The following is a 19,999-nucleotide window of genomic DNA, read 5'->3' as shown; positions in this document are numbered from 1 at the left end:
ATGTTCCACAAGGTTCTATACTTGGCCCCATACTTTTCAATATTTACATTAACAATATAACCCATTCTCTTGGTAACTCTCTTTATACTTTTAGCCCTCCCTCCACACTGCCTTGTTAAGATCGTCAACAGAAGCTCCCACAAAACGACCACTCCAGCAATATTCTGTCTCTTAATCATTTTGCTGTTCAATTTATCACTTGCTAGGAATTCCTAGGAATCTGGTATTCACAGTTCACTTACTGTACATTTGAAACACACATCAACACTCTTTTCTCAAAAGTTAAAAGCAGATTAGTCTCTCTCTACGGAAATAAATCCCCATTCATCTTGTGTGGTGTAATCTGGTTTAAATAGACTGTTCTATCATTATTTAATATGGGAATATTTTAAATTTTCATCAAACTGACTGCATGTGGTACAGTAAGTACACTGAGTTGACCACGCAGTTGGTGTCGCTATTAAAGCAGAAAAGTGGTCTCGAGTGTGTGATGTCTTGGCAATTACTAAAAGACTTGATACTTGACTTGGGAGTTCAAGACTTAACTTGACTTGAGACATGATGACTTGACAGAATTGATTGTTGTTCATATTATATGCTTTGTTTAAACATCAAATATAAAATTATTTAGGCTTTAATATGTAACATGTTGGTATGTGACCACACGCTGGGAATGGGTGATAAGCCTGTCAATCAATCAAAGCCACAACGTCATGTCAGCCAAAGTGGGACGGATGCAGAGAGCTTTTCCTTCCGGCTACAAAAACTACAAGTGTAATGTAAAAGAGCAAAGTGTGCAAAATCTGTTCATCAAAGATAACGGACAGCTGGACTACAATTTAAAATCACCTGTGACTTGACTTTACCGGTCGAATACAAAAAGACTTGGGATTGCTTGTGACTTCAGACTTAGTTGAAACTTGTACGTTTGACTTTATCCCATCTCCGATTGGAAGCATATAATTATCTAAAACATCTTAGTAAAATAGGGAACTAATAAATGATTAATGAATTTATGTATATTTTGTGTTTATGTATGTCCCAAGACTTCTGTCCATATAGTGCATGTACTTGCTGAATGAAAGCTGACACCAAGTCATTTGCTGGAAAAAAGGACTCAACAAACTGTGATGCATTTTAGGGAAATCCTGACCGGCCTCTCCGTGACTATAGTCCACTTTCAAGAAGACTGGTTTCGTTAGGTGTACCTTAGTTTTACAATACCTCACAGTTTTAGCTTTAAAATTTCCATCAAATGCCATTTGCTGAACTTGCTGAAGAAAAAAAATGATTACAACCCAAGTCGGGGGAGGAGGGAGGGGGGTGGATTTAGCCACTGGGAGGGTGTGCGTGAGGGATGACAAAGAAGTAGAGGGGTGTTGTAAGGGGTGGTGGGAGTTTTCCAAAAGAACACCTGTTGAGATTAGGGTTGGCACGCGACCCACTCCAACTCGCGTGGCAGCTGCACCACATTAGAACAATGGCAGTAAAAGAGAGTGACCGAAAAAGCAAGAGGAAAGTTTGAAAGCACTACTTATCCTTTCAGTTCGTGTGTATGTGTGTGTGTGCCTGCATGCAAGGCATACTAATGTGTGCACAGTGGAAGAAACAAAACGACAGGGTGCTGTTACTCAAGAAAAAGACATGTGCTCAAACTGAATATGAGGCAAGAGGTATGCAAAATACCCTGTATAGCCTCCAGGTGCGAGAATACATTCAAATATGATACAATATATAGAATAGAACAGAAGACAGAGCATCTGTTAGAAATGTTGAATTGACTGTTAGTTCAGATAGGTAGATAGATAGATAGATAGATAGATAGATAGATAGATAGATAGATAGATAGATAGATAGATAGATAGATAGATAGATAGATAGATAGATAGATAGATGTTTGTAATGAGCAAAAAATAATATACACAAGTGTTTTTCACAGGACAGTGACGATATGTATATATTGGCTGGCCACTTGATTAGGTCCACCTTTCCCAAGGCTGCCAACGATGATGCCAGCACTCCATCAAGGCACTTCTATGGAACATATTTATGTACCATTACATTTTCCCGCAGTCTCTTATTAAAATGGCATTTAGAAGCAGAGTGAGCTTATGAGTTAACATTCCTATTTCCATTGCTGTTCTGCTCCATGAACACACAAATTGGAGCCCAATTACCCATTGCTTTACTTGGATGCACTGCAGATATGAGGCCATATTGAGTATAATTGTAACCACTGAAATGCATCCAGTAACAGTGGTGACTATACTTCCATACTAATTTCCCACCGGTGGACTAAGTCACCTCTGACTCTCATTTAGAAACAGAATGTGTGGCCACCTCATTTAATCTCTCTCATCACTCTTTTCATATCACTTTGATGGTGAGAAAGGACATCAACTCAGAGGCGATTACATTGTTTTATTTATTTATTTTTATTGCATGCTCATATTTGCAGTCATGATGAAACTGTCCCAAAATGAGAGTGGGTCAAAACTGAACATTCAACAAATCATCCCAGTCCAAATTTTAAAATCCACAAATGTGCCCAATGTCATGGTTATCTTGCAGAGGCATTATGTAACCCCACCCCCACATACACCCTAAATGTTCTTGATGCAGGATAGGGTATGTTCTCTGCTGCCTAAATTCTCTGCAACATACAGTAGTAGAGCTGCGCCCAGTCTGGCTCTGCGACGCCATCTAGCGGCAGTCAGCGGCTGTCCATGTGCTTGTTTATGTTTTGCAGCTTCTTTCCAGGGTAACGCAGCTGTAAAAATAATAATAATAATAATAATAATAAAAACTTTAAAAATGCCATTTTATCGTCTTAATTCGTTGGAGCCACAATGCAGCAGTTACAGAAATTTAAATGTAATTTGTGTTTGTATCAATTAAAACTGTAAACATGGATAAGAGTGCAAATTGTTTACCCACAGCATTAATTCTCTCTGGTACATAAGTACGTTTTCTGAGCAATCTGTATGGATTTTGATGTGTGTGCGTGTGTGGGATTGTGCACACTCTACACCCATTTATTGTACACCCGTCTCGATTCACTCTCTCCTCTCTGACTAGTGTGTGCCTGCAGAGGGTTGGTCTGTTGTGTTCCTACAAAGGACCGCCCATCGGAGAGAGAGAGAGGGAGAGAGAGAGAGAGAGAGAGAGAGAGAGAATAAGAGAGGGAGGGAGGCTTCAAATCAGTCCAAATCATCTGATGTGTGAGACATTATACTGTGAGAGGCTCAACTGCTCTGTTGCTCAACATGATGATGTTGAACATGTTCACACACACACACACACACACACACACACACACACACACACGCACACACACGCACACACGCTAGACACACAGAGACAGAGACAACAATATATAGAGTACATCATTTCCTCATATTGAACAGATTATGATAGGTTAGCTATATGTGACTATGACATATATTTCCCTCTATGACCATTATTGGGAATATATGTATTTGTTTTTCAAGCAGATGTTAAATGCTTCCTCTAAAATGGCCCAGGGGACTCTATGTTTATGTGTTATATGTTTAGAATGAGAGAGGGAAAAAGGTTAATTCAATGGGGTGCACATTTCTTTAATTCACTTCTACCCACTGGTACAAACTGTTCTCAAACTTTCCATATGGCAAAACATACGTTGCTTCCCTTATAGCTATATGTTAATGATATACACATGGGCTTGCTGTAATAGTAGGAAAAGAAGGGAGGGGGCGATATCATAAGCCAGTGTCTCTTTAAAAAATTTGAAGTTTCTTCTTGTATTCTGGAATGAGGTCAGACACGAGGCTGCTCATTGCACGCGCTGATTATTATTAGATTCCATTTTGGACCAATCAGCGCTGAGATGGGCGTCGGTTTGGCGCCGAGGCAGGCTAGCGACAGCCTCCCATTGGCTTATTTTTTATCACCGTTGTATCTCGGGAAGGGATAAATGCATGCAAAGGGAGACGCGACTGGAGGGCTGCTTGAAACTCTGCTGCAAGTCTACAGATGGAGGGCGGACCGTGTTATTCACTCTAAGTTCCTTTTTTCCTTTCCCTCACCAGCATGTCTGGCTTTTGTCTCTAGGAGAGGGGACACAGGCTGATGCCGAGGAAAAAAACACATAACTGTACTTGGGAGCCTTTTGGGGGCCGCATAGACTGTGTTGTGCCGTGCACCACTCGGCTCTATTGATTTTTTTAAACTACACAGAAGGAAGAGAGGGATCAGACACTGAAAAGGCTCTGTAAGTTAAAGTTGTTTCATATCGGGCCAAACTGGACTGAGTTAATACCACACATCACACGAGTTTTTTTTTTTTTTTAAACAGAACTCACACTCTGGGACAAAAGAGCTGAGTTTGCTTTTAAGTGCCCACGGAAGCATGGTGCAAAAGATGAGCCACGCAGAGAGCACCGCGGAGGCGCTTTCCTCCTTCTTTGGCGGGGATTCGAGCACTGGAGCGAGCATGGATCTGGACCCCGCTGACTCGCCTCTCTCCCCCGCCTCAACAGCCTCCTCCACCGCCGGGGACAAGCTGGGCGACAACCCGGCGTGGTGTAAAACTCCGAGCGGCCACATCAAGAGACCCATGAACGCGTTCATGGTGTGGTCCCAGATCGAGAGGAGGAAGATTATGGAGCAGTCCCCTGATATGCACAACGCTGAAATCTCAAAGCGGCTGGGGAAGCGGTGGAAGCTCCTCAGAGACAGCGATAAGATTCCCTTCATCCAGCAGGCGGAGCGGCTGAGGCTCAAGCACATGGCGGACTACCCCGACTACAAGTACCGGCCCAGGAAGAAGGTAAAATCGAGCGCTTCCAAGCCGGGAAGTAGCGGTGAGAAGGGGGAGAAAGTCAACAGTAGCTCCAACAGCACCAGCATTAAGTCGTCCTCATCTTCGAGGAAGAATGGACACAAATCACCCAGCAGTAAAGCCCACAAATCACTTTTCGGGAACAGCAGTAGCACCAAAGCCTCACAGTTTGCCTCTGAGCAGCCACCGGAGCACCACAACCACAACTCCCTCTACAAGTCCAAGTCGGTGTCGTCTACAGCCAAGCAGGTACCGGAGGGCAAGAGAGCCAGGCGGGTGTACCACGTCTACGGGGGCGGCTTGAGCGTCAGCCCCGCGTCGTCAGTCACAGTCCCGGCCAGTCCGACGCTGAGCACCTCGGCGGACTCCAGCGACCCGCTCAGCCTGTACGAGGATGTATCCAGCGGCAGGGAGGAGGGAAGCGAGTCCCCGGGCAGCAGTAGCGGAAGCCCGGGCGGCTCGTCGGAGCGTCACGGCGGGCAAACGTACAGCAGTCGGCGGGCTTCCTCACCCACACCCTCCGGCTCGCACTGCTCCGCCTCCTCCTCGTCGTCGTCTTCCTCCTCGGAGGACGAAGAGTTCGAGGACGACTTGCTCGACATGAACCCGAGCCCCAACTTTGACAGCATGTCGTTGGGGAGCTTCGGCTCCTCCGTGCTGGACAGGGACTTGGATTTGAACTTTGAGTCCGGCTCTGGGGGCTCCCACTTCGAGTTCCCCGACTACTGCACGCCAGAAGTCAGCGAGATGATCTCCGGGGACTGGCTGGAGTCCACTATTTCTAACTTGGTCTTCACATACTGAGAACATAGTGGGCACAAACTACCAGACCAGTTACTACCCATTCAAAACTAGCGCCATCTTCTCGTCTGCACTCTGCAAGTGCTTGGAAAGTTCAACCTTTAAAGCCGAAAATGCCCTTTCGTGGGCGGCTACGCATTGAATGTGCGGACCGCGGATGACTGTGGAACAGGCGAGCGTGGAGGTGCGTAAAACAAGCGAGAAGGGGAGAAACGTAAACACTGGTTCGCGTTCCTGCTCGGCGGTGAACTGGCTGACCCCAACAACTTTACTGTGATTGATTTGCACGTTAATGCGGTCCGCCGTTCTCTTAATCAATGTTGTTGCTGATGATTTTTTTAAAGGGACATTTCACAACTTTTTACCGATTTGCCAAGTGATTTTCACCACTAAAAGGTACATAACTTTGGACTGCCGTGCGACGTTTTTACTGACATGTGGTCACAGAGGGATTTTGTATGAAACCGAGGTGGGTTGTTGTTTTTTCCAAGTTTGATATTTCTCAAAAGCAAAAAAACACCTTGAAGCATGATAGCTTACTTTGTTTCTATTTTGTGCTGGCATCTTATGTGAGACTGTCAAGCGGTTACAAATAGTACAGTATTAGGGTTATTTAAATGTATAGATATCCTCACCTCAGTTTGTCTTTTTTTATTTTTTGGGATAAAATGACACTGAAATAATCACCAGCTGTTTTAATATTTCAAACTTCAGGATTCAAACGCAACTACAAATCAGTGCTGAACTTTATACACATGTTCTTTACTATTCAGGACCAAAATTATCATTTCAGATAGCATCTTATTTAAAATCCTCATCAAATTTTGTTTTCATCCACAGAGCTTTGTTTTGTACATGTATTCAGATTCCATTTTATATGGGATGTTGTATTTATATACTGGGCCAAGCAGTTTTGTCTTTTTTTTCATGTTAAGTCCTGTTTTTGTTTGCCCCCACCCCACCCCCCCACACACACAAAATGTGTTGTTCTGTCTCATTTTCTTCTCAGGCGAAGGGCTAGAGTTTAAAAAAACACATAACTTTGATTCCTTTTTTTATATTTAAATGTACACACTTTTGGACACTTAAAATATAGGAAACAGTTTGATTATTTTCTCAGTGTATTTTTGTACAAATCTATATGGAGAAGGAGGAGTCAACAATCTAGTAATTCAGCTACGTTTGGGTTTACTGATTTTGAAACCTCAGATGGCTGGCTTTCATGTTGCGTTCAAGGTCTGTTAGAAAACTCAATTGTTTATTTGTTGTTGCCTGCCCAAGTTTCTTTGCGGTGGGAACCAGCAAAACAGCCAGAGTGAACTGTGGTGGTCAATGTAAAGTTTTGTTCAGCTACTTTTGGCTGTTTTCAGATATCCTGATTAGTCAGTGATCTGTAATTGATAATTCATTTGGCTAATTTTGTCACAGTATCACTAGCAAGACTCCAATAGCATATTGTAATCTTAGAGCTATAATGTTTAACAATGCAGGCCATGTAATGTTTTTTTTTTTTTTAAATAGTCCTTGAACGCAGCACCAGCCTTTTGTGGCAGACTACCTTCTACAGTTTACAGTGCCAGTCTACAGGCTTCTTTAGGACAAATGAGCTGATTATTGCCACAAGCTATTATGTGGAGCTTGTGGTTTTAACAGTCAGTCTCTGAAGCAGCCACTCCTTCTTATTTCACTTTCTCTCTGACATATTGCCTACAACAACACACGAGGAGATTGTAGCTTTAAAATTGACTTTAATTCTTGATGTTTTCATGAACTGATGTCAAACTCATCCACCAGCCACTGGATTCAATCTTTTTAGACAGCAAACAACAAAAGATCAAGATCAAGCATATTCAAATTTCTGACTTGAGTTCCGCAACGTCTACTTGTACTGCGTTTCTCATTGTATTTGAATATATAATCTTTTCTACTTGTTGGCTAACTATTAGATAATTGTTTAGTATGTTTATGGCATGGTGAATAGCATTTGTATTTCGGATTCAGGTTACCTAGCTGTTGTGTTTTTCAGAAAAAAATGGAAAAAATGAAACTCAATCTTTGTATATTTGACTGTATCATAAAGCAAAAAGATTGTGTGTTTATGTATGTTGTTGCTATCAAGGACAGGCACTGTCTAGAACGACTATCTTTTACACATCCTTACTTTTAAGGTGGTCAGTTCAGGACTTTTTATATATATATATAAATAAAAGCGTTTTTAAGTATATTAACTTTATTTTTCATCCATCCTGTGCAATATGCTGTGTAGAATTATCATGTTATTGTCTCTAATCATGCCATAAACAAAGGAACCACCTTTTTTTGAGACTCAGAGGAAGGGAGGAGAACTCATGCCAGCTAAATTGTGTTCATTCACTGCCTGTCAGATTGTTGATATAAACTTGTGTACAGAACTTTTTTCAAGGAAGGAAATAAATATCAGCTGGAACTGAAACTGTGATTCTTTCTTGATTGTTGAACTTTTCTTTTTACACATTTGGTCTAGACTCTAGACAGTCAAATGTACAAATGTGAATAAAAAAAAACAACTTAGACAGGAATCAGCAATACACTACTAAAAAATAACCCCCAAATGAATGACAACCAATAGAAATGTTATATTTAAATTAATCTGAACATATATCTGCTTATATCAAACATTCTTCAGTCCAAATTGAAATGCACATTATTTGGCTGATAAAGGTCAAGTCAGCAGTCAGACTGGATTACAGTACATAAAACTACTGACGCTCATATCGCTTTGACAAAATATGAAAGAATGAGGGGACAGCGATTACAGATACAGCGTGATTTTACACACAAGTACCGTACTTATTTGCATCCGATATCTGGCAAAAGGAATCATTGACTTTCATGAATACAGCAGCGATTCATATGGTTCAATACTTTACTGTATATTGTGTACATTCAGAAATGTAAATGGTTGACAGATTTTAATTTACTGTAAATTCCTCTAAAATAATTCAATAACTTCTTATTTTGATGTGTGACTTTAATGGTTAAGAGCATGGATAACTTAAATGGTAATGATCACTTTAATGTCTCATAATGATTGTTCTGCTAAATGGTTAGGGTTAGGGTTAGGTGAACAACCTAACCAGAAGCACGTATTTACTCGTTTGGATATTACCTATGTCAATTCACATTGACAACGACACATGAACCTGAATTTAAAAATGTGTATGAGATTCATGCTGCCTATTAACGTAAATGTGATTCACATCATAATGTATTCAAAATGAATGCAATTGCTGTTTATTAAGAGAATGTGATGCATAGTCACATCTGCTTATAAGAGTGACACGTACTGTCTGCAAGACACCGTGGATCAGCCCTGAAAAAGTTCAGGCCCTTAAGACACACAAAATAAATGAAAAGCACAGTTTACAGTACATTAAGTGCAGCCATTGAGATTGCATCTTTGAATTCGTTTTAAATGCTGCATGCTGTTTATTTGCATGATTATGAAATCAGAATTACAAAGTGCTATTGGTTTAATTCTAAATGTCAACATCTGTTATCTCAGGGCCAATTTTGATTCATATTTGCTTGTTATTTCAAGAGATTCTATTCTAGCATATTATGTTGTATGGTGGCTGTCTGATGTTCAGACACTCATGATTTCCCTTCCCCCTCTCCCAGACGGATCTTTATTGTGGGGGAAGGGCTGGTTTAGTAGCAGTCAGCCAAGGGCCCTCCAGCGCGCTGACAAGCATGTCTGCTTGTCTAGGTCTGTGAATATCTACAGTGTGTGTGCGTGTGCGCACACGTGCATGTCTGTGTGATGGCTAAAATTCTATTGCATGAAATGAATGACAGTACAAGGATATCCCCACAGCGATAGCAGACACTCTATGTCTGCCTCCTCTGTGATGATTTATGGGGTGCAGATTATTTTTTGATGGTTGGTCATGGTCTTCAATCAGGCATAGTGGTTTAAATGAGCACACATCAATGTAATATTTTTGTGTATTATACTACAAGCTTAACTAGCTATATGAAATGGTAAACAGTTTGTCAATATAGAGCTATTATGTACATTGATGGTCCTTTCCTGTTTGATTGTGACACTTGTCACATTTCATCATCAACATCATTAGGTTTTGAATTAGTCAAAGTCTGTAGTAGCCTGAGTAAGGAGCAAGACCTAACTGACATTGCACAGTAGCTGAGGAATGTATTCAACCACCAATTTAAAAAAAGGCTGATGCATTGCAGTGTTTTCAAACTGTGTACGAGATATACCGCTGCTAGTACTATATGTTCATAGCATAAGTGATGAATCTGCAACTGTTTTTGTCCCCCCCAAGAAACTGTATGAGCCCTTGCAGAGTCACACCAATTTGCTGATATATCCGTTTTATCCCAACAGTGCATAGCTGGGTGTAATTACTGACTCCACAGTGACTATAAATATTTTCATATTCCTTTCAGCAGTCATTTTGTGTTAGCTGTGGTTTAATACTTTATTCCTCAGCCCCCCGATGATAAATATCATCATGTACATGCGTGCACATAATATCACCAGTTTGCCATATAATCTTGTACGTTTCCAAAGAGCACAGGCACCTCTGTGTATGTGTTAAGCTCCTCCAAGCTGTATGAAGCCTGTTCAGTGTACAGGCTCATGCATGGCTCATGCATTGCTCAGCTGACTCCTCAGTGGGAGAGATGCAGGCATGAGCCGGGGCACAGCAGAGTGGAGCGGAACAGGCTCGCTGCTGGAGTCAGTGGTCCAGTAAAACCACAGCAGGGGGGATAAGAGCTGTGCTAGTGGGTGGGTAAAGAGAGCCTATCTGCTCAGCTCTCTTCCCGGGGGGCTGAAGCAGTGGTGGAATCAGTATTTCTCTCGTTTTATTTCAGGTTTGGCTTCAGACTGAATCTGCACGTTTGATGTTTTTGCTCCATTTTCAGTGTTTCTATTCATATATCTGCAGACTGTCCCTAAATGGTTGCGTTTTGCACCCAAAATGATGCACCAGATGTGGTGTGACCAGTAGATTTGCTAATTTTTTAAATTATTATTATTAAATATTTGTTTTGACTGACAAACTTCGGCTCCACACTTTAACCCAGTTATTGACGATAAGTGAGCTGGTTTGCCGACCAACATTAACTCCAAAAGAGTGTGAGATTGGGGGTTGGTGTGTGGTGGGTCGGCGGTAGGTTGGATGACCACATACATAGTGTGGTCATGGCGTGAAAGGAGTTGGGACTTAGTATTATCATGCAAATCTACAGGTTTCACGTAAATCTTGTAAACAATAAACAATGGTGAAGAGGACTATCAGTGCATACCTTCCCCCAAATAAACAGTGTACTAGAGCAGCGGTTCTCAACCCCAGTTCTCCCTCAGCAAACACAGCTGAGGATCGTTATCAGGCTTCATGCAGAGCTTGCTGATTAGCTGATCGTTTGAAACACCTGTGTTGGCTGAGAGAGACATGGAAAACAGGCTGGACTCGAGAACCACTGTACTAGAGGAGACAAATCTTAAAAAATGAGTGTCTCATTTTGTGAGGAAATAGTTGTAAATGGTGATTTCACCTGGCTAAGGTATTTCACAGACTACGTTTACATGCAGGCAATATTCAGGTTATGGTCAGAATTTGGGTTTCTGGAACAATCGGAATAACACGTTTACATGCACAAGTTGACAAAATTACTTCTGTATACATGGCGTTCGGAATAACCCAATGTAAGGGGGCGAAGCACGGACGACATCATGGCAGAAATAGACGTCATTTCCGCTTCTAACTTATAAATAAAATATATTATTCATGTCACTCACCACGGTAAATAAAGTAGTGTTCCCTTGTTTTCCGCTCGGGTTAGGTTCCAAAAAATACCCGCTATAAAGGAAATCCGCGCAGGAGGTATAACTTTGTTCTACATGTATTATAATGTTTTAAGGCTCTAAAACCCCTCACCACACAGTTTATACACATTTCTAATCGAGGCATTTACATTTTCTCACATTTCTCTCTTGTTTAAATATTCTCAATGTTTAAACCTTCATAAGTAAAAAAAAAAAAAAAAAAAAAAAGCATGCAAAATTGCACAAAAAAAAAATCCACAACAGCAAAGCCGCGAAAAGTGAACCACGTTGTAGCGAGGGAACACTGTAGTCGGTTTCCTACTCGCTCCAGAAGTGTGGTTCTCGTCGTTACATGCCAGAAGCACGTATTTACTCGTTTATATAAAGCGGAACCATGTGTGTCATCTAATGTTTCTACACGGATGTGTATTGTTGAACACTGCAAGCTGGAGATAAACATAACTTTTAAGAGATAAAAAATATATACTTTTAAGAGATATTTCTCTGCATTGCAAGCAATGTTTCAAAAATTCCCATACTTTAGAAAAATATCTCCATGTAGGGATACTTGGAATATATCAGTTTCAAGTCACATATGTGTGACTAGACATTCAGCTTTTTCAGGTTTACATGGAATGACAAATTTTTGACAACGCTTTCAGCAAGGCTCTTTTCATCTCTGCGGTGGCCCCTCAATTTTATTGTTGCTTGAATTAATTTATTACCAAATTATGTGTAAAATAAATTATTAATTAAAAAACAAACATCTAATATAGAAAATGTATTCGTCATATTGCTTTATCAATTCACATACTCAGTGTTACAAAAAAATACACTGACCTTTAAAAAATGTATGGTATTGTGTACGCTGTTGAATTTTTGTAGGAGTAACAGTAGCAGTTGACACAGGCAGGTTCACTTGTTTGTCTTTTTTTCTTTAACGCCCAGTACACACATAAGGATATTTCAAATCATTTTTTTTTTAAGAACATAAGGATATTTAAAATCTGGATTTATTTATTTTATTTAAATTTTTTAAGACCCCAAACATAAAGATAAAAAACGTTTAGCAGTTTTGGTCACACTGTGCTGTAATGTGCTCTGATAATCTAAACACAGAACACTAAACGTAAAAATCCTGTTCCACCACAATCTCAAAGCAAGCCTTCTGAGGCGGAAATCTTGCATGATCGTGCGTGATCTACACTACTGGATGCGTGTGTTTCCAAAATTACAATATTTTATGTCCACTTTTAAGCACAATTGAACCTATAATAGCAATAAGTTAACGAGAAATACCGGGCACAGAGGAAAATAGTGACACAGCTTACCAGGCGGTTGTGCACACCAATGCACACAATTACCTCCTGGACTGTGTCAGTTTAAATTGAGCATTATTATATAAGATTTGTTGATGTAACTCTCATATTGATGCTTATTAGATGTTTCGGATGTAACAAATGTTGTGTATCTTCACATCTGACCCTCAATATCCCCTTAAGAAAAACAGAAGAGAGAAAAAAAAATCAATGTAGCTATTACGTTTGACATGTTGCTGTTGGATATGGATTTATACAACTACAAAAGGCAATTATAGTAGCAGGTAATAGTTGATGACAAAACGCGGTGAATGGCAATTAAAAAGGATTTTGCCATTCCATTTTGTATTCTTTCATCTGTGCTGTGTCAATGTTACATGTCAAGATACACAATAACGCTGTTTAAAATTTGCTGAAAACTGCACTTCCTTTCCAATCTGCTATAAGCACCACGTCAGTTTTTTTTTTTGGGGGGGGGGGGGGGGGGGGGTTCCGTCAAACTGTATCAACCAACCACAGTGAGAGCAGCATAAAAAAGCCAAATGGTGGCATCCTAAATTAATTTTCTCCAAATGCCCGAGCCCAAGCCTTGACGTTTAGCATTTCATGATATCCCTTATATTTTAGTGAATTCAAGCAGCTTACGATTTAGCAAATTCAATAGCAAATGCTGTTTTTGTTGGCTTACTGACACACACACTGTTGACGATTGACGGTAAACTTTGAAAAATTGACAAACTGAGCATTGACGGAAGGGTTTTTTCACCCATCAATGTAATCGTCAATGAATTTGGCAATCCGTCAAAGACAGAACATTGACGGATGCCTGCTTCAAATGACGGGAACATTGACGTTTGCCGACCAATCGACGAATGGCGAATTGGCGGTTCGGCTTGAAATATTGACGGATTGACGATGACGGAAGGGTGTCCTGACTGTTGACGATTGCCGAATGACGGACGCTCAAAATTAATTGAAAACAGGAGGGAACACAATCCCAGACAAGACATGTACAAGAGACACAGAAAAACATGACACATGACAAAGTAATAAAACTAAATCTAATCTAAAAAGTCAGCAAAAACACAGATCATGACAGAATGGTGAGATTTATCAATTATTATTGAACATGTTCAGACTGACTGTGAATTTATTTAACAGTAAATTATTTTTTAATGTGCATGCCTGGGTAGATAAATGTCCTTTTTTGCAGAATAAAGAAAATAGCTTCTTTTCAATGTGGAGTAAACATCGAATGTTTGCATTTGACCAATATGTTATACCAATATGTTTGAAAATTAAGTGAACATTGTTCTTTCGTAATTTTATGATTATTATGTCTGTGTGCGCAAGTAAATACACAGTGGCATTATGGGGAAAATGCTAAGTTTTTAGTATTTTGCCTACAAGTAGCCAATGTTGGAACGTTTTGTTTGCAAATACGTTTATGAGACTACTTTCTTGCGTCTATTTCTTTAAATGGTCCTTTCCAGTAGAATGCAACATATGCACTATGGAATTAAATTAAAACAAATCAAAAAGTGCATTGGTTTAAATGCAGGAGACTTTTTGTGCATTTTTTTTATTAAGAGGAAGGAAACAGTGTCAAAACGAGTCATTAGTCTAGATAATATGAAGTTTGTGGCTAAAAAAAATCACAAAAAGTCTCCTGGTCACCGATGAGCACAATGCCCACTGTTGGTATAGCGGAGTGTATATTGAAATGTGCATAGTTTGACTCGCAGAGGGCGGGACTCTTGTTTGGAGAGCGCAATGAACTAGGCGCGGCCAAAACGAGCCCCATCCATCTATCACACGTGTAGACAAAGGGGGGGACTCCACAACACAAAGCTGCATGTGTCCTAACAAACTTTATTTTTTTTTTACCCCCGTGCAGGACGCACGGCCACACGCACGGAGCAAAGCACCTTCAGGTAAGTTGCCCCACAGATGAATACTTGCGTGTGCGTGTGAGATTTTGTGTGTTCTTTTCCAGTAAAAGTTGCCGCTCTTGTTGGTGCGTCAGCGCTCAAACTTGAGCACAAAGCAGCAAAGGTAGAGCGACATAGAGAGACAGTGGCAAGCAGGAGAGAGAGAGGGGGAGAGAGAGAGCGAGAGAGAGAGAAGCGGTCCCTCTTTTCCTTTGTCTGATGCGCTGTCTCGAGCTTTTTGGACACTACTTGAAGGGACGTCATCGTGCTCATTGTAAAGTATGTGTAATTCTATTAATGACTGTAAACTTTAATGGGAGTGAGGCTGAGTTTGTTTAGTTGCCTTTTTTTGTTCCTTTGGGATGTTGCGACTCAAGACAAAGCAGCTGCCTGTCAGAAGTTTACAGTGAATGTGTGTGCGTGAAAAAAAGGGGGGGGGGGTGTTAAAGTGGTTTTATTGTTTGTATTTAGTACTTGCTCATGTAAATATTATTACAAAGCTTGATGTGTCTGCTAATTCTTTTTATTCGCTCTCCTGCGAGGTTCCGAATGCACTATGGGAATTTAGAACAATGCAATCAGGTGTAAAGTGAGGAAGAAAAGAAGAAGAAACTTGTTGCATGAATTAATAACCAATGTTGAATAAACTGAGATGCTAAGGTTTCAGTACAGGCTAAGCTTAGTATATTTGTTGAAAGCTTCACATTTGTTTACAGGAAACAGATCAACAGGTATAAGTCTCAGCAGCTTCTTTGTTACAGTAAAGGCTCCTTTGTTCTCAGTCTATACAAAGAAAACTTAAAGAAAGGTGCACAAATCCACCAGGAAATAACTTTTTTAAAAGCGGGAAATGATTTTCAATGAGTGCAAGTTATTTTATTTTCATTTTTAGACCTCAAGTAAATTTTACATTTACTTTTGAGCACAGAAAACGAATGATGCCTCAGGATCTCAAAACAGACGATCGCTTACTCGAGTTTTGTTGTTTTCACCCCCACCATTATGTTTTACATAAACAGTACTGTGTATGTATTTTTATTTTATTTTTTTAAAAAACTTTCCTTTATCAAATAGTATAGGTGTGGTTGAATCCTCTACATTCCATACACCATCCCTTATGTTGAAGTTTTTAACATTTCTATTTATGCTAGATTTAGATTAGTCAGTTCAGGACTGCATTTTTTTTATATATATATATTTTGAAACACCTAATTTTGAACTTTATTTAATGATTTCTTTCTCCCAAACCTGCAAACTTTGACACATTGTGAAATCTAAAAGTGAAAAGTTTTTGCTGGTGTTAATTTATATTTTACCCCCCCCCCCCCATTTCTTTCTTGATTTCAGATGGACCTAACACTCCAACCGCTAAATGTTCTTCAAATGTTGGGAGTCAGATGGAGGAACTCCAGAGTCATCTATGAGCAAGATTTAAGGATTAAGAGACAGAACACTTTTATTTTTGGAGAATATGAAGACTCAGGATTTAAACCCCCTGGAGCAGCTTTCCCTTGAGGGATGCGTTCAAGACATACTTGGAAATGTAAAAACCTGGATATACTTTGGAGATTAAATGTTCAGCAGGATGGCAGACTATTGGATTTTGATCCTACGTGGTAAAGTAAGTGACCTAACTTCATACTTGTTCTACAACTTTTCCATTGCATTGTTTTTGTCAGTCAGAGAGCCTCTCTTCAATGCACACACAGCTTTCAGTACAAATGGATATAAATGTTTATTTGGAGATAAGTTTGATTGTCCGTAATGACCAGCTAAGCATCATCACAAGTGACTGTGCTGTAAAGTGCCAGATAGCCGGCCAACTACATGAACATGTTTTTTGTTTTTCCAAACATATCAACGAGTTGTATCTACATTATGGCAACATGAAACAAATGTGATTGTTTTATTTAAAAGCACTTTTGGAGCTTTGTGTGCATAATTGTTAAGTGGCATATCAGCTTTTGTTGTTACTGCTTTGCTGGACTCAAAACTCGTTTGTGATCGCCAGGTGAGAAGAAGCATCATTTATTTGCAATATGTTCATGGTTAATTCAGGCCAGATAGAAGCAAAAACCTCAAGTTGTTCAATTATTATTTTCAACCAGTGCTAATAATGCATGTAAGGGAGAGTTAGAGTGGAGAGAGAGAGCCTCATGCCACTTTCAGTCTTTTTGTAGCCCCTATCAATGATGTCATTGAGAACCAATGAGAGCTAGTAGTAGCATCCAAGCCCCACCTCCTAACTCAGATTTTTGCATACCATGTGGTTCCGCAGCATCACATTGCCGCTGTGCATTACTGGATGTAGAGGAACACAACATGGATACCTTTTTAACTTTGTGTTCTGTATTTTAAGCTATAAAACAAAAATAGACTTGTTTGGCACAAGAACATATACATATCACTTGGCAATGGGCAAAATCCTTGAATCTCCCAAAACTTCACTTCTCAGGAAAATAAAGCTGGTATGTTTTGCCATTTCCAACACTTTAGACTGGTTAGTAATAATAATAATAATAATAATACTAATAATAATAATAATAATAATAATAATAATAATAATAATAATAATAATAATAATAATAATAATAACAAACCCAGGAGGGACTGACCAATAGTACATTCCTGTGAAAAAATATAACATTGGCAAAATTTAGACATGGGAGGTTTCATCCCAATTGTGTCATTTTCATTCAGTGAGGCCTTTGCAAAGGGAAATAGCAATACATTCACTCACTGACTCGTTTGTGAATGCCAACAGCACAGCAGTACGTTCAGTAAAGTCCCTCACGCGCCAACAACTTAGCCTAAAACTGTCATTACATTATTATCAGAACATTTAAGACTGTTAGCTAATGCTAATCACTGCCAACACTGCAGCGCTGCTTACCTTTTGGATTTGAGCTTCGGCCGTTGCATCAAAGTGATTCATTGACTTTGGAATTTAGTCCAGCCTAGCGGACATATCCTTGACTGATCCACTAATTTTGGCGGAGGTGATTAAGTTAATCAGTCCCTCTGTTTTGTAACAGTAGAGTGAAAATGCAGAAAGGCTCGATCACTGACACATTTTCAAAAATAGACAATTAGCTAAAGCTTTACGTGGTTGTTTGATGTCCCACTTGGGTGGCCAGGCACTTTGTAGACCTGTATTATTATACAAACACTTAAAATTCAGTTGTCTTTGTCCACTTAAACACATTCAAACCCAAAGATGTTTAACTATGTTTTGTAATGCTTTGTCCTTCACTCCCAAAAACGTATTTATACGTATTTAATGTGTTTTTTTTTATAAATGCTAGAGCATATAGAAGGCTTTGATACGGCTTCTGATATGAAGAGGTCGCTTAAAGCAATGGTAGTTATTATAAAAAACCGGTCAGCAGGTGGCAGCAAAGTATAATAGATCAGCCAGGGCCATGTTGCAACAAGCTCTTTTTTACCAGTGTTTTCAACAGGTTTGTGAATAATGAAACTTAGCTATCTTCTAATGCTAATTGCTGTAAAATGGAAACAGATACAAATATACTTTTTTTCCCCTAATCTTTTTTTTTTTTTTTTTGTAGGTTCCATGTTTTAATAGCAATAGAACTGAATATTCTGTGGACCTTGCAAAATCAGTCAAAATCCAGTAAAACAGCCGGGAGCGAAGGGGGTTGCTTTTCAGTGAAAATATCTGGGAGTGAGTGACAATAAAGCACCCCGTCTTAAAAGACATAATGTTCAGATACGCCTGATGTATCTCTCGAATTATTTCCTTAATTCTTAATTGTCACACAAATTTCAAAATAAGTCAAACCCTGTTAATAGTAAAACCTGCAAGCGTTTGAAAAACACGGAATATTGAAAATGTCAGGCTCAGCAGGACAGCAGGCAAGAGTGACAATACTGATGTATTTGCAGTTTATCAATAATTAATCCGTAGTTGTTAATGTGAGAGAGTTTCACCACTCTGGGAAAGCAGCATTCATCCACCTCCTGCTGTTCGTGTGGATCTGATGCGGGTCATTGCCTGGAAGTGGCTGGATCAGTGGAATGTGGGTCAGTCAACGGTACGGTGACACACAGGTGAGACAGATATAGGTCAGTGGCATTGTATGGGCGCTGATGAGTCATGCAGACGGTTTAGCAGGGATAGGAGACATGCGTGTGTCTGCCCGTGTGCTCCAAAAAAAAAAAGATGTTGATGTGTTGAAAGAGGAAAGGTGTGTGTCTGTAGTGTACCTCTTGTCCACTGGGCCCAACAATGATTTTGTGTTTATTGCTTTACAGTTTTGTACAGTTTCATGTCATTATAAATCTGTACATGATGATGGTTCTACTATCAAGCTAAATTTTCACTATTAAGTACATCAACACAGTTTAGTTTAGAAGAAATAAAAGAGCTTTTTGAAGATAATAAGGTTTAGCTTTGTGTTACTCTGATGTTGGTATTTAATCACACATACAATACATCCAACTATCAATTCCCTCCATTTTCTCTATTGCTTATCCTGTACAGAGTCTAGGGCGAAAGGTGGACTACATCCTGGACTAGTCACCAGTGAATCGCAGGGCACATATAGGATGGCAAACCATTGGGTAATTGGGAAAAATGGAAAATGGACTTTCACTTACTGCTTCCCGATTTTCCACCTTCAAGGTAATCAAAGTACTTTAACGCTGTCTCCTCATCGCCTACTATTCATCAAGTCCAAGGACACTTTGACAAAGTCACAAAGGTCGGGTTGGGAAACAACTACTCAACCACCTGAGCTATGTCGGCCGAGTGGGAACTGAACTTAGCTGCTTAGACTAAAGTCAAGTGTATGTATCATCATCATCAGCGACCACATACAATACAACACATTTGTTGTGACTTTGTTTTGGGTTCGATCATGGGGTCATTGTGTTGTTATGGTCCTTATTTGTCCCCTGATGATGATGATGTCAGTGGCTATGTCCCTTGTGATGATATCGTCAGTTGCTATGCAGTCGCTATGTCCCTTGTGATGATGATATTGTCAGTTTTCTATGTTCCTTATTATGACGCTATAGATAATGTTGTCAGTTTCTATGGTACTGTATTAGTCATTCTTTTTTGTCTAGTCTCTCATTTTGTCATCTAGGCCTTTATTCTGTCATATAGAATTATTCTGTGCCCTTGTTGGAGTTTCTGAGTGACACTTTGTCAGTACATTGAGTTTTCTCTCAGCATGTTGGGGTTTCCTGTCCCTACTCCTTAATACGAGCTTTTTCCATGCAAGTAGTCATTCCATGTGTTCCAGGCTGAATCCTGCTCTCTTGT

At 39.8% G+C, this 19,999-nt stretch overlaps 1 protein-coding gene and 2 long non-coding RNA genes across 5 annotated transcripts in view; 2 read left to right on the top strand and 1 right to left on the bottom strand.

Annotated features, from left to right (window-relative positions):
* Positions 1 to 19,999, top strand: part of LOC144057529 (uncharacterized) — a 105,769-nt gene that overhangs the window by 5,580 nt on the left and 80,190 nt on the right. Inside the window, exons 3-5 of one of the 3 annotated variants that reach the window (XR_013295281.1) lie at positions 14,676 to 14,712; positions 14,805 to 14,988; positions 16,057 to 16,330. This is a non-coding gene — a long non-coding RNA (uncharacterized LOC144057529). Of the gene's footprint in view, positions 1 to 14,675; positions 14,989 to 16,056; positions 16,331 to 19,213; positions 19,355 to 19,999 lie in introns of all 3 variants that reach the window. The other 2 variants (XR_013295280.1, XR_013295279.1) reach the window with 2 other exon arrangements.
* On the bottom strand, positions 2,417 to 19,501 carry LOC144057530 (uncharacterized). Its single transcript, XR_013295282.1, has 2 exons — positions 19,330 to 19,501; positions 2,417 to 2,770 (listed from the first exon to the last, which is right to left on the bottom strand). It is a non-coding gene; the product is annotated as an uncharacterized LOC144057530 (long non-coding RNA).
* sox4b (SRY-box transcription factor 4b) lies at positions 3,876 to 8,075 on the top strand. Its single transcript, XM_077575208.1, has 2 exons — positions 3,876 to 4,252; positions 4,337 to 8,075. The coding sequence occupies exon 2, from the start codon at positions 4,391 to 4,393 to the stop codon at positions 5,624 to 5,626; it is 1,236 nt and encodes a 411-aa protein (XP_077431334.1). The 5' UTR covers positions 3,876 to 4,252; positions 4,337 to 4,390; the 3' UTR covers positions 5,627 to 8,075.

The sequence above is a fragment of the Vanacampus margaritifer genome, chromosome 9, assembly GCF_051991255.1.
Source record: "Vanacampus margaritifer isolate UIUO_Vmar chromosome 9, RoL_Vmar_1.0, whole genome shotgun sequence".
Taxonomy (NCBI): domain Eukaryota; kingdom Metazoa; phylum Chordata; class Actinopteri; order Syngnathiformes; family Syngnathidae; genus Vanacampus; species Vanacampus margaritifer.
Note: the sequence above shows the minus strand (reverse complement) of the source record. Positions and strands in the feature narration are given on the sequence as shown.